We start from the raw sequence: 25,369 nt of genomic DNA, 5'->3' as shown, positions 1-25,369 counted from the left end.
ATCTGAACTGGCTAAAGAAAAGGAAGCCCTTAATGTCTCTAATTTCTTGTCAACAGGGTCTTTCAAGCCCTGTGCGTTATCTACAGGACAATTTAAGTTCTTGTTTAAGGAAGAGACTGCCGCATCTACAGCTGGCATGCTCCCTTTAACAAAATTTTCATCCAGGGGTTATAAAAAGGGAAAACCTCTTAAGAGGAACAAAGTCCTGTCGGGATGTTCCAAATCAACATACACCGTCTGTTCCAGCAGGAGGTGTAGGGGGAAAGCCTGTGCAGCCCGAAGAGGCCTCAGGGATCGCAAGAGGCAACTTAAAGGCAGAACAAACCATTTCAGTCAGTCAGGATGAAAAGCCTCTGACTGAGAGGCAGACATCAACTGGATATGTTGTCCAGATTGCTTGGAAGCAGACTGATCTGCCAGCCCCTCCACAGAATCCTGAGCTTTTAGCTCTTGCCCATCCTTAACCCATTCCTGCCCCAAACTAGGAGGCTCGAGGGAGGGGGATCTGTTATGCTTTTTTGTCACCCTGCAGGGTGGAGGAAATCCTGAAAGAAATCCGGTGCTCTAACCCAGCTAGGGCCAATGACAGTTCGTCCTTCGTGATAAAGGGCGAAGCAGCAGCGTTGACTGTAGGCACAATTCCAGATAGGCGCAGCAGCTCAGATTGCCTGAAAGCCTCTGGTCCTACAGGCGATACAACACTAGGTATACGGCAAGGAACTGATGACATAGGTGTGCCCTTCCCTGTAGTGTTGGTCCCATTCCTCTTTTTTGAAGACATTTACTAGCCACAAAAAATACTTGGGTGTAGTATTAAGACACCTCAGAAGGAAGACCCTTTAACCACTTGCCCCTTCCTGCCCAAGCCATTTTTCAGCTTTCAGCACTGTCAGTCAAAATGCAACAATTGCACGGTCGTGCCACACTGTACCCAAACAAATTTATCATTTTCTTCACACACAGAGCTTTATTTGGTGGTATTTAATCACTACTGGGGTTATTTAAAAAAAATAAAACCCGAAAAAAGTTTTTTTTTCTGTCAGTAAATTTTGTAACCAAGTAATTTTTGGCCTTCGCTGATGAGGCAGCACTGACAGGCACTGATAGGCTGAACTGGTGGGTATTGATGAGGCGGCACTAATATGGCGCACTTACGGGCACTGGTAGGCGGTACGGATGGGCACTGCTGATGGGCAGCACCGATAGCCAGGACTGACAGGCATCGCTAATGGGCACCGATTGGTGGCACTTGTGGGCAGTGATTGCTGCCACTGGTAGCTGGCATTGGTGGGCACCGATTGGTGACACTGTATTGCACTATTGTAGTCAGGGCACTGATGATCAGTGCCCCGATTAAATTCCTAGGTGCCCCCCTGTGAGGAGATGCCACTGATCAGCTCTCCTCTCCTCACACTGTCAGTATGAGGCGAGGAGAGACGATTACTGCCACTTCCTTGTTTACATGTGACCAGCTGTAATTGGACACAGCCGATCACATGGTTAAAGAGCCGGACGCGTTAGGACACGGCACGGGCACGCGAGAGCGGCCCTTCTGGGACGCCGTCATATGACGTTCCCAGTTTTTTCTTAGCGAGGGGGCGTTTTGGAGCTCATCACAAATAGGGTAGCTCATCCACCTGAATGGGTTCCCCTACACAGCAAATTGCCCCAAAGAAACTTCAGAATTTTTTTTTTTTTTTGAATGCTTGGTGCATTTTTTACTGCAATTTTTGGCCCTGCACATTTCTGAAATGCACAGATGTGGATGGAGCCTCATTGTTCTTGTGTTAACACGCCAATTTCACTTTCAGGCCCCATTCACATCTAGCATAGTGGGAGTGCACATTTTGTGGCTCTTTTGGGTTGTGCTATATGTGGCTTATGGGACATTTTAGAGTTATGGTTTTTTTTTACTGCGTGTTTTGCAGCGTTTGCCGCTCGTTTTTTCACATGGCAACATGTGCGTTTGCTTCTGTGTTTGATGTGCCGTTAATGGCACTGAAAGCGCAACCAGTAATTTTAGGTGTATAAAGATGGCCATACGCTATACAATCCGATTGTAAATCTTCTTTAGATTTACCAAATTTATATAATAATTGGAGGAAATGCCTATCTGGCCAATCACTCTATATCCAATTAGGCAGGCCCTTGCACTACATAATGGATGGCAGATCTAAAGGAGATTGTACAATCAAATTGTAACGTTTAATATCGTATAGCCATGTTTATAAACCTAAAAATGAAATTTTGCGTTAACACAAGAACAATGAGGCCCCACTCACATCTGTGCATTTCCTTGCATTTCAGAAATGCGCTGCACTAGAAAGAAAAAAACAAAAAAAAAAAAAACTTGCAGTAAAAGCACAGCAAAATCCACTCACAAAAAATAAATAAAAAAAAAAAGTTTTGAAGCTTCTTTGGAGCGATTGCTGTGTGTAAGGCATCTCATTCAGGTGGATGGGCTGCCCTGTGTGATGAGTGAAAATGCTCTAAAATGCCTCCCCCCATCGCTAAACAAAAAAAAAACAAAAAAAAAACAAATGCATGTGGGAATGCGAGTTCCCACTATACAGAGTTGTGAATAGGGGGCTTAACAGCTGAGTGTTTCTGTCCACTCGTACTTGTATGAACATGGTCATACACTATGCAATCAGATTGTGTATTTAGTGAGAAGGGTGGTCACTGACTGCATTTCATTTAAAAAAACGTGCAGCTGGGTGGGTGGATTATGCAGGGTGTTTGCTAATGAGGTCAGCTGGTCAACTCCTTCCTGTGTCATGACCTAAAGTCTGTAGGGAAGCAAGACCAAAGCAATAGATATCTTACTGCCCTCCATCCACGTTTCCAAACGCATGTGTCTGTAAATTTTATGGAAAGCTTTGATATTTTTACAAGAGAAAAAAATAAATAAAAAAAAATAAAAAGCACATGAATACTATATTGCTACATATGGGAGCTGGAATTTAGAAGAAAAAATAAAAGTGAACTTCTCCTTTAAAACATGGCAGACCAAATCTCAAAAGTTCTCAGCATGAAAGAACATGGAATCCTAGGAGACCACTAAATCTACTTACTCTGTATACTTCTTCCAAGAGAAGCTTAGCGCAGTTCTTCCCCAGATCTTCAGGTAGCACAACAGAACCCTGCCCCTGAGGGTTGGACGCAAGTTCAGCACTTAGGAAGTATCCTTCAGTTGTTTCTGCCACTAGTGTTAAACCAAAGCCAGGAGACCTGGAAATGAAAGACAACTTTGACAGGTTTCTTTAGAGATATACTAAGCTTACAGTTTAGAAGTGATACAACATAAGCTTTCAGGCTGGGTTCACACTGCTGCGGGGGGAGATCCGGATGTGATTCGCACCGCAAATCACATCCGATCTCCGTAGCGATGCGAGTACAGCCATACAGATAGTATGGCTGAATTCGCATCGCTCCCGCAGCAAACTCGCATGGGACCCTTTTTTTGGTCCGCAACAGAATCGGATCGCATGGGGGTTCACACCATGCGATCAGATTCCTGTGCGAGTCGGCAGATCGCACTGCGATATGCGGACGGATCTGGGGGCGTCATTAACATATCATTGACACTCCCAGCTGTCCGCATAGGGCAGTGTGAACTGCCGGCGGGAGTAATGCGATGCGGGAAAACGCCGCGGATTCGCGGCGTTCCCGCATCGCAGCGGTGTGAACCCGGCCTAAAGCCATCACCTAGGTAGTTTTATAGAAAAAAAAAAAAAAAAAAAAAAAAAAACACAACCACCACAATAGGCATATTGAAAATCCCTAACCATTTTGGTATTTATTGTGTAAAATTCCCAGTTATGCCATATTGTTCCAACTGCAGTGTAAATGTGTTACTCATAACAAAAAACATTGATTCTAATGAAAAGTATCTTTTGGTCCTGATGTTTACAACAAGAATATATTCTTTAATTCTTACTTCCCAGAATGAGTCCCTTTCAGATGATCTGTGTGTATATAAATATCTGGAAGAAATCTATTTAGAATACTTCTAGCCGATTCCACAATTCGGTTGCCAATTTGTGGAGAGACTCGAACTGAATATCTGTTGGTCAAGGGTTAAGGAGCCAGCAACAGCACAAAAAAAAAAAAATTAAATTAAAAATACAAAAAAAGAAGGATCACCACACACAACTAAGGTCTCCAAAACACACAGCTGCTCACATAACAAGACAATGCTTTAATGTGTCGTTATTACTTCAAGCAGGAAAATAAATCGGAGATGTCCATCCCCACCCAAGAGGGAATTTAAATTATAGCAGTCATTGGTTGTAGGAAAGAAAGCTTTATTCATCGCTCACATATTTGTAGACTATGCAATGAACAGTATTTAACCCACAAGCTTTAAAATGATAAAACACATCTTTATAAAAAGTTTATTTTTGTTCTTGAGTTAATGTATAGAGAATCAAACTTTGCTGGTTACCAATCAGACATAGTAGCTGCACAAATGTATCCCCCCTTCTTTTACTTTTTATCCTCACCTGGTGGTCCTGCCAGTATCATTACTGTGGCAACACTCATTCACCAAACTATATCTATGGAGGAGACGCACTGTCACTCTAAGACAGTATGCCTTTTAGGACTACATAACACCCTCTCTAACATATGGTGAGGAGTCCTGTAGCCCATAGAGAACCAGAAAGGCATATAACTACTGCAGAGTTCATTCTTTGCAAAGGAGTTAAAAAAGGACAATGGCTTTCTGGTAGGATCAACTTTTTTTATTGTACTTGTATTGTCCGGCGGAATTGGTCCGGCAAACAATCCGCCGGACTTTATAACGAACGGACTTGGCCACACATGGATGCTCCGAAATTCCGGCGATTTCTAACGCGATGACGTACAGCATGTACGACGGGTCTAGAAAAAGGCAGCTCAATAGCCAGTATCCAATAGCTTCCTTCTCGTACTTGTTTCAGAGCATGCGTCATTCTTAGTCCGCGGGACTAGCAAACTGACGAACGTATTGTCCGCTGAAAGCCAGGTCCGGCGGACAAAACTTTCCAAGTCCGTCGGACTTTACGATGAAGAAAAAAAAAAAAAAAGTCTGATCGTGTGTACGTGGCATTAGCGAGTAGAACACAGAAAAGATTGGACAGAGTGGAGAAACGGACAGAAGAAGAAAAAGAAACATTATAAAAAAAAAAAAAAAAAAAAAAAAAAAAGGAGGCACAGAAGCAAAACCGAGAGAAGACCATGTATGTCTAACTCGAACATAGTGTAAACTGAAAACCAGAGTTACATCAATAATAGTGCCCCCTCACATAGTGTGTGCATCAATGTATTGCATGAAACCCATATATTCTGTGCATGCTTCCAAAGGGAAGAGCCCATAGGCAGAGTTGAGAGTGAACAATGCATCGAGAGACATCAGGAACTATAAAATAAAAAGAAAAATGTTAAGGGGGGGGGGGGGGGGGAAGGGGGCTGCAAAAAGATCAGTTAGCAGTGTAATGCCGCGTATACACGATCGGAAATTTCGGCCAGCAAAAGACCGATGAGAGCTTTTCACTGGAAAATGCGACCGCGTGTAGGCTCAATCAGAATTTAGCTGGCCGAATTTCCGCCAGCAAAAAATTGATAGAAAGTTTTTCAGTCAAGAAAATTGAGAACATGCTATCGGAAATTCCAAGCGTGTGTATGCAATTCCGACACTACGAGATGGAAGCTATTGGCTACTAGGTATTGAACTTCTTTTCTAGTCCCGTCGTACGTGTCATACGTCACCGCGTTCTTGGCGGTCGGAATTTGGTGTGACCGTGTGTAGGCAAGACAGTTTGAGCGGAATTCCGTCGGGAAAACCACCAGAGCTTTTTCTGACGAGAAGTCCGATCGTGTGTACACGGCATTAGACTCACTAGTGTTCATCCAAAAACTATGTCAAAGGAAAGGTTTGTATTTAAAGGCCCAATGCACTTTTTTTTCTTCCCTATGTACCAATAAACCATAAATGTACCTCTGCTGCAGAAAAGAAAATCCATCTTCTAGAGCAGGCGTTACCTCATCCTTCAGTGTCTTCTACTGAAAACCTCTCCTTTAATTCATGCTATTCGTCCTGGTATTTGGGATGTAAAAACGTTTGTGAACTAAGGAAGTAGTTCAGCAGCTGACTTCCTTTACAACCATGCACCTGCCCTTCCCCTCCAGGAGATTGCTCCCGCCCACCTCTGCAGTTTCATGCTTTTCCAATGAAGGCAATGTCAGTGAGCACTGTTCTCTCTATACACTCCACTGATTGATCATTTTGTATGTCAACTTCATCTTGTATAGATAATTCATCTGGCAGAGAGTGTGCGGGAACTGAACGATTACATAACAACCCATGTGGAGCAGAGCTGTAGTACTGAAAACAGGAGAAGTGTCCCTAGAAATCTGTAAAGTTCACCATACACTATGCAATCTGATTGTACAATCCCCTTTAGATCTACCACCAGCAACTATGTAATTCAAGGGCTTGTCTGAATTGTCCTCCTATTATATAGTTTTGGTAAAGCTAAAGGAGATTGTACGATTATACAACTGAACTGCATTGTGTATGGCTGCCTTGATAAACCTAAAATGAACTAGTAGTGCTTTGCATGCCATTAATGGTTAACAGTACCTCAAACACTTGAGTACAAAAATGCACGACAAATGTGTAGTAAAAAATGTACAAACCCTAACGTGTCAAAATTGCCCCATGAGCTACTTTGCTGTGCTTTCCGCATGTGGAGCAGCTCATTGAAATCAAGAATGTATTTTTTAACATTTTGAACGGAGAGGTGAAGATTCAAAAGGTAAGTGAGAGATAAGCATGTTGGCATGACTTGGGCAGAAAAAAAAAAAAAAAACATAGGCTTCTATTAATTGTGAAAAGGGAAATTCTGCCAGAAATAGGTGAACTTAGCCTTCAACGCCCCAGAACTGCAACACACCGCTGTTGCATGTCTCTCCAAACTAGATGTCGATGTGGTTTAACCACTTGCCGACCAGCGCACGACGATGTACGTTGACAGAATGGCAGGGGCAGGCAAATGGGCATACATGTACGTCCCTTTAAATTTGCCGCCCTGCCATCGGAAGCACGCCGCCGGCGGCGCGCTCCCGCGCTGGTCGGGACCCCAGTGAGTCCGGTCGCGGGACCCGCGGACTCAATCGCCGCGGGCACCCCCGCGATCGTCTCACGGAGCGGCCGAATGAAGAAATGCCGTTGTAAACAACATTTCTCCATTCTGCCTAGCAACTAGTGACGCTGATCTCTGCTCCATGTGATTGGAGCAGAGATCAGTGTTCACTAAATGAAAGCCCAACCCCCCCACAGTTAGTAACACATCCCTAGGAACACTTAACCCCTACACTGCCACCCACTGGTTAACCCCTTCACTGCCAGTGTCATTTACACAGGAATCACTGCATTTATATAGCAGTGATTACTGTATAAATGACAATGGTCCCAAAAATGTGTCAAAAATGTCCGATGGGTCCCCCACAATGTCGCAGTCACAATAAAAATCGCTGATCGCCGCCATTACTAGTAAAAAAAAAAAAAAAAAATTAATAAAAATGCTATAAAACTATCCCTATTTTGTAAACGCTATAACTTTTGCGCAAACCAATCGCTTATTGCAATTTTTTTAAACCAAAAATATGTAGAAGAATATGTATCGGCCTAAACCGAGGGGAAAAAATGTTTTTTTATATATTTTTGGGGGATATTATAACAAAAAGTAAAAAATAATGCTTTTGTTTTTTTCTAAATTGTCGCTCTATTTTTGTTTATAGCGCAAAAAAGAAAAAACCGCAGGGGTAATCAAATACCACCAAAAGAAAGCTATTTGTGGGAAAAAAAAAAAAAAAAAAAAAAAAAAAAAGGACGTCAATTTTGTTTGGGAGCCACATCGCACGACCGCGCAATTGTCAGTTAAAGCGATGCAGTGCCGAATCGCAAAAAGTGGTCTGGTCTTTGACCAGCAAAATGGTCCGGTCTGAAAGTGGTTAAAAGACACGCAATATCTGATGTAAATACTGTGAAGCGATACAGAAAAATGTGTCAATATAGTATAGGAATGCAGAGAAATTCAGAAGTTGCTGAAGTAAAAAGGATACGCTACTCCTCGGATACGCTTTATTTTGCCAGGATCTGTTAAAAGAACTGGTCTCAGAACCTTTCTTATTGGACAGGAAAAGATAACCTCCCCTCCTCCTCCAGGAGGCATCCCTCTCTTCACAATCTAGAAAGAAAAAAAAAGAAAAATAAATAATGACTTTTGTACTCACCATAAAATCCTTTTCTTACAATCCATTAAGGGACAGTGTTTAATCTGAGTTATATTGCCACCTACAGGAGGTTTGAAGACCGGCAAACAAAGTTTGGGCCAGTCAGGTATAACCCTTTAACTATCAGCATGTCTGCATGCAGCATAAAACAATAACATAACCAACGTGTGCTATTATATGCTCAACAGCAATTAATGCATAAAAATAAAAAAAAAAGTCCCAGAAATCCTGAGAACAGAAAATTGTCCAAGAAAGAATCTAGTGGAATGTAAATCCTCTAGCAATCATACAATGTACAAATCGGTTCCAATACACCAGTGGGTAGAAGAGAAATCAGCCATTTACCATCTCTCTCAGCATATGATCAAACAGGGCTTTCAGAGTTAATGAAGCGTAGTGCTAGCCAATGAATTGCCACAGCTCCAGACAACCAGCCCAGAAGCCACTCAAACAAAAAGGCAGGGAGCACTTCCATAGTGTAAAATTGCATTAAAAAGTAAAAGGGGGGGACACGACGACGAGCGAGTGACAACCCTGGCCGTTGGTTGTCGGGGTCTGTGGGCTGGGGGGCTTATCGGAATCCGGAAGCCTTTTAATAAGGGGGCCTCCAGATCCCGGCCCCCCACACTATGTGAATGAGTAAGGGGCACATCGTACCCCTACCTATTCACCTGGGGAAAAAATGTCAATAAAAAACACAACACAAGTTTTAAAAGTAATTAATCAGCTCCGGGGGTCTTCGTCCGACGTCGGGGGGGTCTTCTGACGACTTCTCCGCTCTGTTAAGCCTCTTCTCCTGGTGTCCTCTGTCCTCCTTCCCTCTTCTGATGTTGACCCGGCGCCGTCTTCCACTGTACTGGCTTGTGCGATGCGACTTATATAGGTATAGGGCGTGGTCACTGGGTGATGTCACATGGTGACATCACCCGGTGACCACGCCCTATACAAGTCGCCACGCACGTCGCAAAAGCCAGTACAGCGGAAAAAGAGGGAAGAAAGAAGAGGGAAGGAGGATGGAAGAGACCGGGCTCAACCGCTAGTAAAAAAAGCTCCAAGAAGACAGCGGAGGAGCCCGGGAGAAGAGGCTGGACACCGGGAGAAGAGGATGGACAGAGCGAAGAAGTCGTCAGAAGACCCCCCCCCCCCCCCCCCCCGACGTCGGAAGACCCCCGGAGCCGATTAATAAATTACTTTTAAAACTTGTGTTTTTTATTGACATTTTTTCCCCAGGTGAATGGGTAGGGGGTGGGGGGCCCCCTTAGTAAAGGGGGCTCCTGGGTTGCGATAAGCCCCCCGCCCACAGACCCCGACAACCAACGGCCAGGGTTGTCGGGAAGAGGCCCTTGTCCTCATCAACATGGGGAGGAGGTGCTTTGGGTTGGGGGGACCGCAGGGCGCCCCCCTTCCCCAAAAGCACCAATCCCCCCATGTTGAGGGCACGTGGCCTGGTACGGTCCGGGGGGGGGGGGGGGGGGGGCTCGCTCGTCCCCACCCCCTTCGTGCTCGAATAAGGGTCTGGTATGGAACTGGGGGGGACCCCACACCGTTTTTTTAGGCGTAGGGGGTTCCCCTTAAAATCCATACCAGTCCTAAGGGCCTGGTATGCTCCCGGAGGGGGAACCCAGATTTTTTTTTTAATAAATGTGGCGTGAAGTTCCCTCTTAAGAGCTTATAATTCTGTGAGAGTCGCCTCAATATAGACGGAGATCCAACTTGGAGGCGACTTCCATTGAAATCAATGGGTACCAGTCGCCTAGAATTCGGGATACAAGTAGTACAGGAACCTCTTCTGAAGTCAGAGCAACTTCAGTAGTGTGCACTAAGACGGCTCTCATTCACTTACATTGATTTTTTACATGTAGCGCGACTTGAGGCGACTAGGGGTGACCTGAAGTCGGATCTGAGTTGCCCCTGTGTGAAAAAACACAAAAGTATACAACCCCTTTAATTCCTGCTCGTGCAATGGTTTGCTGTGCATGACAAAGTCACTCCCGAAGGGCCCCACCCAATGCATTTCAGATGACATTGTTAGAGGGAAAGTCCTGTTTGACAATATACGGAGATAAAATAGTATATATATTTTTTTGGACTTCATATCACAAGCTAGTGCTAGCAGCTACACTGAAGGGGAGATTGAGAGATTTAGAAAGTCTTTTAGGATGTCCAAGAAGCTGTCCAACAGAGAGGTGGGGCAATGCAGTAAACAAACGCTAAAAGGCCTAAGAAAAACAGAACTGTGGACTGCCTGCAGCTCTGGAAGCAAAACAAGAGGGGGTCAGGAGTCTTGATGTGAAGAAACAAAGGAAAAGTAACCGATTAGTTTAACCGATAAAGAGGAAGACAACTTTGTGTTCTATTGATTGTCAGTGGGAGATGCCCCAAAGAGGGAGACTTTTTCTGATCAAGGAATAGACTCTAGGAGGAGACGGCATCAGGATTCTAGGATGCAGACATTTGCACCATAAGAACGTGTAAAAGAACAGAGTCTGGAAATCGTCCTACACAAAACCCAGTGCTTGAAGGTCAATTCAGGCTATCCTTGCAAAGTCCAAGGTCCAGCAGAATCTGAGACTAGCACTCAAAACATGGCTGAGGCCAGCTATGCTGGATAGCTACAATTAAAGGAGGAAAGCTCTAGCAGATATGTAGAGAAAAGTCTTTTTTTTTTTTTTTTTTCTTAAATCAAGTCAGAAGAGAAGGTCCACATCCTCCTACTACATCCACTAGCAGACAGCAGTATAACCTGAAGATCAAAAAGTTGCCGTATACCTCAAATTGGTATTAAACCCAACAGGTTATATATTGCAGCTTACCAATCATATGTGGTGGCTGCATTGGTTCTCTTTTTTGCACCTTGTTGATCTAGCCAGTAACAAACCTGTATTAGAGTGCCTCAACTATGGATGAATGAGCACAAGGGGCACATGTAGACACATTTTTATGGGGTCGTCCGATATGGGCTTTTCTCTGGCCGATGCCGATATTTAGAAATCGTGGCGGCCGATATATGATGCCAATTTTTTTGGGACGATATTTATGTATATGAGGCAGATTTTTTTCTTCTCTCCCCCCCCCCCCCCCCCTTCATCTCATAAAATCTAACAGTTAGACCCCTAGTGCTTTCACACTGAGATGATGCGCTGGCAGGATGTTAAAAAAAAAAAAAAAATTATATATATATATATATATATATATATATATATATATATATATATATATATATATATATATATATATATATATATATATATATATATATATATATATATATAATAATAAAAAAAGTCCTGCAAGCAGCATCTTTGGAGCTGTGTATACCGCTCCTCCACCACTCCTGCTCATTGAAATGAATGGGCACCGTTGCCAAAGTGCCTGCAAAGCGTTTCAACAGTGGTGCTGCACGGGCACATTTAACACCTTCATCGGCCGCTAGCTGGGTTATAAGCGCCCCACTAGCAGACGAATAGCGCTGCTAAAATTATAAAATGCCACTAAAACTAGCAGCGTTTTACCGTCAACGCCCGGTCCAGTGTGAAAGCAGCCTTATAGGGGTGTTCCGGCCGCCATTTTTTTTTTAAGTCAGCAGCTACAAACACTGTAGTCCAGTGAGCCCGTGATGTCGGCCCCTTGAGGCTGATACGTCCATTGTGCCGCCACCTTAACGAAGGGAGCTTTGCGGCTTCACTGCCCGTTTCCTACTGCACATGCACGAGTCGCATGAAGCTTTGTGAATGGCCCATTTTCTGGAACACACACGTCCCAGAACACAACGGGGCAGCTCGCCCAAAGAGGAAGAAGCATCGCTGAATAGGAAGACTGCCTAGCAACAAGGGTTTCTGGTAAGTTAAAAACAAAGTTTTTTTCAAAATTTTTATTTTTTTTTAAGAATATTAATGCAATTTTTTTATATTAGGGTGGCCCTGAGTTTTACGTAATTAGTAATACAGAAAATTTAAACATTTATTAAACAAAACAAACCTCCAGTTTACTTGTATGTATAAATTAAACGGGTAATCAAAACTTTTTGAAAAAAAAAAAAAATAAAAAAAAAAAAAGGCTAAATTTACAGTTTCAGTTTAATTCATTAGTGTATTTTTCCCCAAAAATTGCGTTTGAAAGACTGCTGCGCAAATACCGTGCAGCATAAAATATTGCAACCGCCGCCATTTTATTCCCTAGGGTTTCTGCTTAAAAAAAAAAAAAAATAATAATAATATATATATATAATTTTATTTTTTTTTTATCTAAAAATAGTTAAAGCGGAGGTCCACCCTAAAGTGGACCATCTGCTCATTGGAATCCTCCCCCCCTCCGGCGCCACAATTGGCACCTTTCAGGGGGGAGGGGGGTGCAGGTACCTGTACAGTACAGGTATCTGCACCCACTTCCGGGATAGCTCTCTGCGGAAAGGGGCGTAGATTACGCCCCTTTCCGAAAGTCCCCCGCTGCCTGCTGGGAAACGCACAGATCCCAGAGGCAGCGGGTCCATCCTTATTGCGCAGTGCGACTCGCGCATGCGCAGTAGGGAACCGGGAAATGAAGCCGAAAGGCTCCACTTCCTGATTCCCATACCCAAGATGGTGGCGGCAGCACCTGAGAGACGATCGAGAGATCGGCTTCGGGTGCCGATATCGCGGGCAAGTGTCCTTATTTTAAAAGTCAGCAGCTGCTATATTTGTAGCTGCTGGCTTTTAAAAAAAAAAAAAAAAAAAAAAAAAAAACGCGGAACTCCGGGCGGACTCCCGCTTTAAACTGAAAACTCCTACACAAGAGTTCAGTCCATTGACAAGTATAAACATTGTATCTCTTTAGCTTCTTTTCTCAGACTTGGCAGGCTGCCCAGATAGGAGACAAGTCACTCCATGGAAGTCTTCAGGCAACTTGCATTGACTTCTATTACAGACGTTATTTGCAAGTTGCACTGAAATCAGCACAATCGGCCTATGCCAATTAAAAAAAAAAAAAATATGTCAAATATCAGCCGATATATTTGTCGACCTCTACATTTTTAGACTGCCAGTTCAATAGTGTTAGACATACTAGCAAATTTATATAAACTAACAAATCAAAGCCAAACTACTGCCAACACTTGATTTTTTTTTTCCCTTTTCGGATAAAGGATTTACATAATTTTGTTAATAAAAAAAAGCTCTTTGTAAGCACCCCTGTCAGCAGTAAACGATTTGTCTCATCTCAAACTGATATATCTGCAAGACAGCTTGTTCTTTTGAAAAACAACACTTAGTGACTGCATCACCAGAAGAATAGAAGAAAGCCAAAAAAAAAAAAAAAAAAAGGACTAATTCAGCCATAAGCATAACAGCAATGTTTAAAGCCCAAACTCCAGGCAAAAATAGGTTCTCTTCTGTTCTCTGAGCATACTTAATACAAAATGTAAAATGCACTGGGGATTTGTGGTTTGAAAAAAGTACTATCAATGTTAGTCACCCCAGAGTTGTGCTTTAATTAAATGTATAATACAAGACACTAGCATACTTTTGCATATAAGGCAGAAGCTAGGTCAGGTAAGATGCTAAATATAACATTCGGGGGGGGGGGGGGGGGGGGCGTGGCCTGGAGCTTCATGGTGTAGGACGTGTTGAGTGAGAGCTCCGTCTGAGACTATATCCTTTTACCTTATCCTTTGGGGATTTTTCTTCGCTATTCACTACAAAGACGCCCGGGAACCTTGTGCTTAATCTGCGCCTCATGTCGCCGACTAAAAGACCCTCCGAGGCGGCCGCCAAGCTGGCTAAGTTCCGCCACGAGGGCCAGGGCGCAACGGAGCAAGATGGCGCCGGCCCCGCTTGTACCGCGGAGGAGTCTCCTGCAAATGATACCGCCAAGATCCTCGAGGCCGTCTCCTCCTGCCAAACCGCCCTCACTACCAAGATAGAGGAGGTTAAGGTGGATATCTCTCATATTAGGCATGACATGCAGAAGCTGAGAGACAGGGTGTCCGAGGCCGAACGAAGAATGGAACACGTGGAGACGGACATTCCTCCTTTACAACATTCGGTAGAGCGTCTACAGCACCAGCTCAGTGTCGTCCTTCATAAGCAGGACGACATGGAAAATAGACTTCGCAGGTGTAATCTTCGTTTCGTGGGTCTCCCGGAACGTTCGGAGGGCTCCGACCCTCCCACTTACCTGGAAAACCTCCTCGTTAAAACTTTCGGCAGGGAATCCTTCTCCTCCACGTTCGTGATCGAACGAGCGCACCGCCTGGCGGCTCGTCCACCTCCAGCCGGCGCACCCCCACGGACTTTTATCGCCAAGCTACTTAACTACAGAGATCGGGATACGGTGCTTCGTCTCACCCGCGAACGTGGAAATATCCCGGTCGACAATGTTACGGTGGCAGTGTTTCCGGATTTCTCGGCGGAGGTCCAGCGGAAGCGAGCGCAATTTACCGAGGTCAAGCACCAGCTGCGAGTTCGCCATTTGCCATACGCAATGTTGTTTCCTGCTCGGCTCCGGGTGACCCGCGAGGGCAAGACTTATTTCTTTGAAGACCCTGCTGCGGCCTCTTAGTGGCTGGAACGGGGTGTGGCACAGGACCCTGCTTAAAAGATGACCACTGCAGCCCCTGAAGAGTGCCTACCTATCCACTTTAACAACCGTGAGTGACCCTTGCTCTCACCTGCTTCTTCTGCTGTACCCCCCCTCTTCTCCTTCCTCTGACCTTATGGACTACCTTCATTTTTGCTGCTATCATCCCGTCTTGGAGAACGCTGTGCTGATTGACCTCTGCGGTGCCCGCCGCTGAACTCCCTCTGTGCCCTGGACATGCAGATCCTGCTTCCCCTCCTCTGCCAGTCTCCCTTGTATTGCTGATTGGGTGGCGCACCCTCCATCGCCTTGTTTATGGGGACATGCACTGGGACGTGATGCCTTTGCCCTTGTTTCACTCCACTTTTTACTCTCCCCTCTCCCCCTTCCCTCCTTATTTCTGCTGGTGCATACGGAGGTATCCCTGTACTGCTTTGACCCCTTATCCTTGGGGGGGGTTTTGTTTTTTATTTTTATTTTTTCATCTTTTTATTTTTAGCGCCCACTCGCCATCCCCTTTGGCCCACTCTTCCGCATGCCATGGTTTCCCCTTTTTTTCCTCTGACTGCCCCACGTGCTATGCTTCCACTTGGTCTCTCAGACGACCTGCTGACTCTTGCTCTGGAAGTTACACCCCCTGCAACCCGCTGCACTGTCTGCTCTGCAGTTTGTTATAATTGCGCCCATGTTTGTTTTGTTTCCCTGGCCAGCAGTCACTACCGCGGCTGCGGCGAGTGACCGTTTTTTTGTTTTGCCCCGCTGGTCCAGTGTAGGCATTGTTATGACTGTTTTAATGGTTATATATGTTCTATATTGTGTTATTTACAGCTGTAATTTTACTGCAAATGTGTTCTTGTATTTGTTGATGCCAGCCCGGGTGGATCCAGTGGTTGCCCAGACGCCCTGCATGCCCGTACTTCCTGGTTCGGGGGCCTACAGTGGCTTAATCTGTACCTACATGTTCCATGGCTGCGCTTAAATTTGCAACCTGGAATGTCAGGGGCCTTGGCGCTAAACCCAAGAGATTAGCCGTCCTTACTCACCTTAAACGCCTGAAAGTGGACATCTCGATCCTCGTCGAGACTCACCTTACAGGACAATCCCAAAGGGCGCTTAGAAAGCCCTGGGTCGGCTGGATGTACAGCGCCCCTCACACCTCCCACTCCCGAGGTGTAGCCATTTTAATTGCTAAAACTGTGCAGTTCCAGCTACATGACCTGTGCTCAGACCCACACGGTAGATTTCTGTTTTTACATGCCACTGTGAGCGGTCTGACAATGCTTATTATGGCGTTTTACATACCACCGCCCTTCCAGTTTCAGGCCCTACATGAGGGTCTCACTTTTATGACCAAATTCCCTACAGTACCGGTAATCTGGATAGGAGATTTCAACATGACCCTTAACCTCGGCCTCGACCGACTTGGCGCATCTGACCGCACATCTCCCCCCCCCTCATACCACCAGGTTTGGTAGGTTTGCAGCTGAACTGGCCATGACAGACTCCTGGAGACATAAGTATCCAACAACGAAGGCCTTCTCCTGCTTCACCCCCTCTCGCCGTGCTATGTCCCGCATAGACATGGCCCTGCTCTCTCCCTCCCTGCTTCCCGAATTATTGGAGGTCGGCTTTGACGCCAGGGTGCTGTCGGACCACTCCCCATACTGGTTGACGCTGAGGCTGCCTGTGACTGTCCCCCCCCGTATGTGGAGACTGAACCCCTTCTGGCTTACGGTTATCCCGGGATTGGAGGACTTACAGAGGGAACTGGTTTTTTTTCTCCGCTCAAACTCGGGATCAGCGTCCCCTGGGTCAATCTGGGAGACATTTAAGCTTCATGCTAGGCTGCTCCTGGTCACCCGTATTAACAGGTACAAGGCTAATTCTAGACAGGCATTGACACAGGCTGAGGAGCGCCTGCAGTCCCTTGAGCAACAGTTTGTGACGGATCCTTCCCTGGAACATGCCACCCAGCTCCGCCTCCAGTCCCGACTGACCGATCACCTTCATTATGGGAAAGCGAAGCAAGGACTTTTCTTTAGTAGACAGCGTGTGTTTGAACATGGCGAGTGGGCGGGCAAACTGTTAGCCTATATGGCCTGGCTGGACCACAGCCCCCCGGGTGGTGGTTCAGCTCCGTAGCGCCACCGACGACATGATCTCTGACCCTGACCTGGTTTTACAAGAGTTTAGAATGTTCTACTCCACCCTATACACCTCCACAACGCGTCACTCGCACACTGACCTTACCCAATTTCTCCACACCATTGATTTCCCCTCTATCAGCCCAGAGCAGCGATCCCTCCTGGAAGCCCCCCCATCTCCCCTGACTGCATTGCCGAGGCACTTGCCTCCCTCCCATCCTCCAAGGCGCCTGGCTCGGACGGGCTGCCCCTGGAATTCTATACTCATTTTCAGGACACGCTAGTCCCAGAACTGCACGCATTATACATCCATATGTTTGATACCATGTCCCTTCCTGCCTCCATGGGCGAGGCCCTTATTGTCCTTATACCCAAGCCCGGTAAGGATCCCTGCTACCCAGAGTCATACCGCCCAATTTCTCTCCTGCAGCTAGACGTAAAAATCCTGGCTAAAATTTTGGCCCTGCGGCTCAATAAAGTTGTCCTCAGCCTAATACATCCAGATCAAACGGGGTTCATGCCTAACAAAAACACCGCCTTTAATCTCCGCAGACTCTTTATGAATCTGCAGGCTACTCATGATAATACCGGCTCCCGGGTAGTGGTGAGTCTCGATGCCGCGAAGGCGTTTGACTCCGTTGAATGGAGTTATTTATGGGAATGCCTGACTAACTTTGGCTTTGGCCCCAACTTCATCAAGTGGATTCAGCTTTTATATAGCGCTCCCACTGCCCGGATCCAGGTTAATGGTAGGATCTCGGATTCCTTTCCTCTGTTTCGGGGTACTCGCCAGGGTTGCCCATTATCCCCCCTCCTGTATGCCCTGGCGGTTGAGCCGTTGGCCATTGCCATTCGTGCTCACCCGCAGATTAAGGGCCTGCGTTCGGGCCCTTTGACGGAAACCCTCAGCTTATACGCCGATGATATGTTATTATATCTTGAAGACTCCGGTTCCTCTTTGCAAACGGCCCTGCGACTGATAGAGCAGTTTGGGGAATACTCTGGACTACGTATTAACTGGTCCAAGTCCCAGATCCTCCCCCTAGACTTGGGTGCCCCGTCCATTGATCAGGCGGCAATGCCCTTGGTCAGGGCGAGTCAGTTGAAATATTTGGGAGTGCAGTGTTCACGATTACTGACTGACTATGCCCTTTTAAATGTGGAACCCTTATTCACCCTGCTTAAACAAAAAACCCAGATTTGGTCCCGTCTCCCCCTTGGGGTGATGGGCCGTGTAAACTTGGTTAAAATGATCCTCCTCCCAAAGCTGCTCTATGTGTTTTGGCACTCTCCCCTGCGCATCCCTCTCAGAACCTTCAAATCCCTGGAGGCCCTCTTAAACACGTTTATTTGGGGTTCGTCTCGACACAAGCTCTCATGGAGTGTTCTGAAATGTCCTACCCACCTGGGCGGCACCGCCCTACCAGACCTGTACTATTATTACCTGGCCTCCCAACTGTCCCATTTCTACTATTTCAATCAGATTGACAGAGATCGCTACGCCATCTTGGTATGCTCCTCTCACTCCACTCTGGTCGTACACCCACTCCGTCTCCTTTTGCGGGGCTCCAGGGGACCCTCCGTCCCGGGGAGAGACATGCTGTCTCATCATTGTTTGCTTTGGCAGCAGGCTACGTCCATTACTGGGGCCCCCAGGTTTCACTCCCACACCCCCCTTTGGGATAATCCCCTACTCCCCGAGCTATCTACGGTCCCCGACCGCTCTGTGTGGCTGGCCGGGGGCGTTATCTTTCTGTCCCAGGTTATTACCAATGGAGCTGTCAGACCCTTCCAGGCCCTCAAAGATGACTTCAACCTCCCTAATAGAATGTTTTTTAGATACCTTCAGCTCCGCCATGCCCTTAGCTCCCAATTCGGCTCCCCTATGCCCAGGCTCGAGACACTACCGATAGCAACAGTCATGTTAGGTGACGACCCTAAGAAACTGATTTCTTTTTTCTACAACAACCTACTCACGCCTGGGGCGACCGCCCGTGCCTACCGACTTAAGGCTAGATGGGAGGCTGACGTGGGGGTTATCGAAGACACGGACTGGGAAACTGCACTTGACACCCCTAAGTTGGTTTCCCCTAAACTCTGACAGACTTACACACCTTTACATGCTGCATAGGTCATACCTAACCCCTGGGCGATTGTCCAAATTTAGACCTGGCTACGATCTGACGTGTCCTAAATGTGGTGATCCCCAGGCCACGTTCTATCATCTCCTTTGGTCCTGTCCTGAACTGCAGGTTTACTGGAAGCAGGTTGTTGACTTTCTCCACGACCAAATGGGCTCCCCACTGACGCTATGCCCCCGCCAGTGTTTGCTGGGGATTCTCCTTGTATCCGAGGAGGCTAGGATTCCGACTGTTTTCCTACAGGAGACCCTATACCTCGCCAGACTGCAAATAGCCCGCACCTGGTTGAGCTCAGTACCCCCCACTGCCTGGCAATGGAAGGCGGCTGTCAATGCCACTCTCCCCTATAAAAAATTGCTGTATATGCATAGAGGCTGCCCGGGCAAGTTTGCCAAGATATGGGATAAATGGATGGGGGATTCAGATACATGTACCGCCTAGTGTAGCCTGTAGTCAGTACACCTCCTTACACCTACTCAGGCTCGGCCCGACGAGTCTCGTTGTCTCCGTGGTTGAAGATGGGACCCTCGCCCCCAAGATAATGGCTTCACGCTCCCCCCCTACGGACTACCTTGCGCAATCTGTACTGTGGCTTGGCCTATGACTCCCAACCTCTGAGGTCCTCTCTCCCCCCCTTTTCTGAACACACCACATTGCCCCTTGTTTTTTCTGTACTGTTCAACCTGTAAACAAAGAACCCCCCCCCCCCTTTTTTTTTCAGCCTGTGCTATTGTTAACAGCTGTTTTCTCCGTATATTTGGTGCATGTTGCACCCCAGATGTGTTACTGTCATCCTATGTATTTTGCATACTCAATAAACGTTCCTTTTCTTAAAAAAAAAATATAACATAACATTCGGAGTTGCCAAAAAAAATTGGTAAGGAATCTTAAAAGTGGTTGTAGACCTCTGAACAAAGCACATCCATCGTTAGTGTGTACTTGTCTCAAGCCAAAGCAATAAGTGTAAATTCTGTCTGCTGCCTCATTTCTCTGCTACCTGCATGAGTCACTTCCGACAGGTTTTCCCAACTCCAAGAGATAGAAGGGAATGGGTAAAGGAAGCTCCAGCATACAACCTATGATTGACATTCTTAGCACTGCATGTTTCCTGTGTGAAGGGGGTGTGTTCCTTCTCTGAGCTGTTCACTGTATGACAAGCTATGTAAATTCTGCACTTTGAACTGATGTAGAGAACAGGGTTTCCGATAAACAGGTATAATTTATGTAGGAGGATGTGTTTAATCTCTATTATCTGAGACTAGTCAATTCACTGGGTATACGTACAAAAAAAAAAAAAAAAAAAAAAAAAAGTATTCATACCCCTTGAAAATTTTCCACATTTTTGTCATGTTACAAACAAATGTATTTTATTGGGATTTTATGTGAAAGACCAACACAAAGTGGCACATAATTGTGAAGTGGAAGGAAAATGATAAATGGTTTTCAACATTCGTTACAAATAAATATGTGAAAAGTGTGGCGTGCATTTGTATTCAGCCCCCCTGAGTCAATACTTTGTAGAACCAGGTTTCTCTGCAATTACAGCTACAAGTCTTTTAGGGGATGTCTCTACCAGCTTTACACATCTAAAAAGAGTGACATTTTTCCCCATTCTTCTTTGCAAAATAGCTCAAGCTCTGTCAGATTGGATGGAGAGCATCTAAACAGCAATTTTCAAGTCTTGCCACATATTCTCAATTGGATTTAGGTCAGGACGTTGACTGGGCTATTCTAACACATGAATATGCTTTGATCTAAACCATTCCATTGTAGCTCTGGCTGTATGTATAGGATCGATGTCCTGCTGGAAGGTGAACCTCCGCCCCAGTCTCAAGTCTTTTGCAGACTAACAGGTTTTCTCATAAGATTGTCCTGTATTTGGCTCCCCACATCTTCCCATCACCTCTGACTAGCTTCCCTGTCCCTGCTGAAGAAAAGCATCCCCACAACATTATACTGCCACCTCCATGTTTCACGGTGGGGGTGGTGTGTTCAGGGTCAGGTGCAGTGTTCGTTTTCCGCCACACACAGTATTTTGCTTTTAGATCAAGAAGTTTAACTTTGGTCTCATCTGACCAGAGCACATTCGTCCACAGGTTTTCTGCATACTACAAATGGGACTTCTCATGGCTTTCTTCTATAAAGGCCAGATTTGTGGAGTGCACAACTAATAGTTGTCCTGTGGACAGATTCTCCCACCTGAGCTGTGGATCTCTGCAGCTCCTCCAGAGTTGCCATGGGCCTCTTGGCCACTTCTCTGATTAATGCTCTCCAAGCCCAGCCTGTCAGTTTAGGACAGCCATGTCTTGGCAGGTTTGCAGTTATGCCATATTCTTTCCAATTTTGGATGATGGATTGAACAGTGCTCCATGAGATTTTCAATGCTTGGGATTTTTTTTTTTTTTTTTTCTAACCTAACCCGGCTTTAAACTTCTCCACAACATTATCCCTGACCCGTCTGGTGCGTTCATTGGCCTGCATGATGCAGTTTGTGCCCTAAAGGTTCTCTAACAAACCTCTGAGGGCTTTACAGAACAGCTGTGTCTATACTGAGATTAAATTACACATAGGTGGACTATTTACTAGTTAGGCGATTTCTGAAGGCAATTGGTTCCACTAGATTTTAGTTATGGGTATCGGAGTAAAGGGGGCCGAACACAAATGCACACCACACTTTTCACATATTTGTAAAATAAATGAAAAATGAACTTCCACTTCACAAATATGTGCCACTTTGTGTTGGTCTATCACATAACATCCCAATGAAATACATTTAACGTTCTTGGTTGTACCATGGGAAAAAAAAATTAAATTTAAATTAAAATGTGGAAAATGTCAAGGAGTACGAATCTTTTTTCAAGGCACTGTGTTTACAACCACTTTAATTACCTCTTACTAATCTGTACGACAGTTGACCACAGGGGAAAGGCAGGTACATTTTTACCTGCCCCTCTGTCGCGAATGGAATGGGAGCAAAAAGGATTTTGCTATGTTCGGTTACTGGCTTGTAAAGCATCTGATCAAACCGATCTTGGTTTGATCAAATGCTTTTGAGGGCTGCACAAGCAGCCGTGATCTTGTTATAACCACTTGCTTACAGGACATTTTTCTACGTTTGGTGGTCACCGAGTGGTTAACAGAGATACTACAACCCTATGCCTTTATTTTGGATTACGTGCACATCATACAAGGTGTAACCTTACCTTCAGTTCAAAATGTTCACCATCTATGCCAAACTTTTTCAGCAAAGGAATAGTCGTGGCTTTAAGGGTATCCACCTTTGAAAGAAAAAAAAAAAAATCTCATGTAATTAGGATCTTATTTTAAAAATAAACTTTATGGTTAATTCTATTTAAAAAAAGTAGTACATCACCTGAAAGCTTAAAGAAAACCTAAAAAAAAATGATGTGCTGGGGTGTCTGGTGAGTAAATGGTAGAGAAACAGTCCTAATTTTTAAAATTACAGCAACAGGTGCCAAGCCTTACTCTAGCAAGTTACCTCACAATATCAGCTGGCTAAAACAGAACAAAAAAAAACCACACACACACACACACACACACACACACACACACACACACACACACCTCACTTGTTCACTGTGTAACTTGGCTGGTCAGTCAACATGACTTAAATTTATCAGGAAAAAATAAAATTAAAATAAAAGGTCTCAATTTGGATAAAGATCTTACCGAGGGATCGACTTGATCATTAGTGACCCCACGAAGTGTAATCTTTAATGGATGTTTCATAAAAGGGGCTAGGGAGATGAGACTTTCCAAATAGTAGCCAATTGAACGCTGGCTGTTGCAGTCATGTTCTAAAGTGCCACCGAAGAGGAGACCTGGCTGATAGTACAATGATGTTCCTAAAAAGAAAGATAATCAAAGTTAATACAAACTAGTTGCATTCATTAATAGGCTCGTGTGATAGTAGCAGCATGGCGATACATCATAGATATGTAAAATCTGTGCGTGAAAAAAAAATTTTTGATCAGCTTTTTCTCTGCGTCATTTAATGACAGGTGAGCAAAGTCAAACACATTTATGGAAAATTAGATAAAGCACATTAATCCAAATGAATTAGGCATGCAACTAAAATAGGACAAATCCTAAATTAATTTGACTTGGGTTACATATACACAAGTGCTAGAAACATGTCAAGGATCCAGAGTTGAGTAATGTATGAAGAATGAAGTATGAATGAATGAATGTATGAAGAAAACCAATAAATCTATCAGCGCAATTCACTAGTTAACAGATAAATACAATATAATGGTGATAAATATACAGCTAGTTCAACCTATAAACTACAAAATGTGCAAATGTACACAGTATGTGCAAAAATGCAAAGTTCAATAATTGCACCTCCACCTAGTTGCTGCTGACACTGAAAAACGTGTTCACTTCATATTAATCTAAAATAAATTTCCAAAACAGTGCTGCGCTACCAATACTACAATAATAATAAGAAAAAAATAAAGTTTGTGAGCTTAAAAATAGTGATGATTTCCAGTAATGCAGTAAAAGTGCCTAAAATTTCTTACAAAGTGAAAACTTCAACCGAAACTGTGCACTGCGAATCAAAAAGTGCTGGTGTTCTCCACCACCGTGCTCTAGCAGCTCACCTTAAGATCTGACCGCTGTTTTACCAGCAGGTCAGATAAAGCAGATCCCCATGGGGGTAAATCAATGCACTGGCCCGGTGTGAAGTGGATAATCCCCTTCCTCCTCACTGGCTTCACCTGTCTCAGGTTTCCCTTGGGTGCTTCCAATATAACATAGGGATAAAAACACCAAATCTAGTGCTCTCCGTTTGCAAATAATTTTTCTCCAAAAGAAACAGGATATATGGTACGCACAAGCGAAGCACTTCAGCAGTGTGGGCTACGGACACATGAAAAGACAAGATGATCGCGGAATGATGCCACCAACTGAGACTCCTCCCCCCCCCCCCCCCCCATATATGCGTTATGAATGGACACGGAGCTGTGGCTCGCCTTGTTTACCCCCTTAGCAAGCAGCTTGCTGTGGGGGTACACAACGGAAGGGAGGGGCCAGAAGCACCTACAATGGTGCCAAGAAGGAGGAGGATCTGGGCTGCCCTCTTTAAATCCACTGCACAGAGCAGGCAAGTATAACAAATAGGAAAAATAAAAAATCTTTAGTATCACTTTAAAAAGATTACACCAATCTTCGTAAAGCAGTATTAAATCCTAACCCAAAAATGAAATACCACTGCAACTTTTAAATACTTGGTGGCTAGATGTTCTCATTCTGATGACCATATCAACCCTGAGACCAGGTTACCTTAGTTCTGCCCCAGTCTATCATTTAATCACGTTCTGCATTAATGATTTCAATGCTGTATTAATGTGTGCCTTTTACATCCACCTAGAATTCAGCTTTAATATCACAGGAGATGTTGGCTGCACAGTACACATAAGTATAAATTTAAGTTGTATAGGGGTAAAAAGGATATCCTATAGACCTATATCTCACACACACGTTCTGCAGTTAAAGTAAGTTGTTACTTATAAGTAAATATGAGTAAACTGTACCAATCATAAGTGCATTTAAATACACACGCAAAATATAGCCATTTCAATATGCATGCAAAATATAAAAGCCATTTAATACTTTCATTCAAGAAACTGGTATCAAAAGATTTGTGCTGTCACACAGTGTGTGTAAATAGGCTCATGCATATCTAGTCAGAACAGGGAATCCAGATTTTCCCATACATCAGCGAAATAAGCAATCCCTCATCAAGCTTTATTTCTAATCCAGGGTATTTTAAAGTTTTAGTTTCTTTATACAGATAGATAACTGACAATACACAAGCTGGATTGTGCAACATTTCACTACAAAACAAAATCCCTTTTAGTCTTGCAGAAACTTGTCCGAACACTAACATAAATGTAAGCATGAGGAAAAGACAACATTACAGAAGCAAGAAAAAAAGTTGCAAAAGACACAACAATCTTCAATACCTAGGGGCCAAACCTGTGCTGCACATTGGCAGGTACAGCATTCACTGCGTCCCTCTTCCCTTTATCCAGAACACTCTAAACTCATACTGTGTGCCGCTCTTCTGCACAAGTGGCGTGATAAACATGTTTTTTGCTTTTAATAGTCCCACAAAAATGTTAGCGGTGTGATTGTACTTTGCTCCCTAGTGCTGCCAAAACAGTTTAACCACTAGAGATACATTTTAGTGTCGACACTTTGCAGGGCTCGCTGCTTTAAGGCAAA

General features: G+C 44.7%; 1 protein-coding gene across 2 annotated transcripts in view; it reads right to left on the bottom strand.

Moving 5' to 3' along the window:
• Nucleotides 1–25,369, bottom strand: part of RCL1 (RNA terminal phosphate cyclase like 1) — a 54,120-nt gene that overhangs the window by 11,971 nt on the left and 16,780 nt on the right. Inside the window, exons 1-6 of one of the 2 annotated variants that reach the window (XM_077475034.1) lie at nucleotides 25,108–25,250; nucleotides 22,808–22,983; nucleotides 22,321–22,395; nucleotides 8,110–8,234; nucleotides 3,941–4,066; nucleotides 3,075–3,231 (exon numbers count right to left, since the gene is read on the bottom strand). In XM_077475034.1, the coding sequence (XP_077331160.1) occupies nucleotides 3,075–3,231; nucleotides 3,941–4,066; nucleotides 8,110–8,234; nucleotides 22,321–22,395; nucleotides 22,808–22,867 (543 nt within the window). In that variant the 5' untranslated portion in view covers nucleotides 22,868–22,983; nucleotides 25,108–25,250. Of the gene's footprint in view, nucleotides 1–3,074; nucleotides 3,232–3,940; nucleotides 4,067–8,109; nucleotides 8,235–22,320; nucleotides 22,396–22,807; nucleotides 22,984–25,107; nucleotides 25,251–25,369 lie in introns of those variants that run through there. The other variant, XM_077475033.1, reaches the window with a different exon arrangement.

This window comes from Lithobates pipiens, unplaced genomic scaffold, assembly GCF_037356315.1.
Source record: "Lithobates pipiens isolate NorthernLeopardFrog02 unplaced genomic scaffold, aLitPip1_a1.2 Scaffold_13, whole genome shotgun sequence".
In the NCBI taxonomy this organism is placed as follows: Eukaryota; Metazoa; Chordata; class Amphibia; order Anura; family Ranidae; genus Lithobates; species Lithobates pipiens.
The sequence above is the reverse complement of the archived record's forward strand: the minus strand, read 5'-3'. Positions and strand labels throughout refer to the sequence as shown.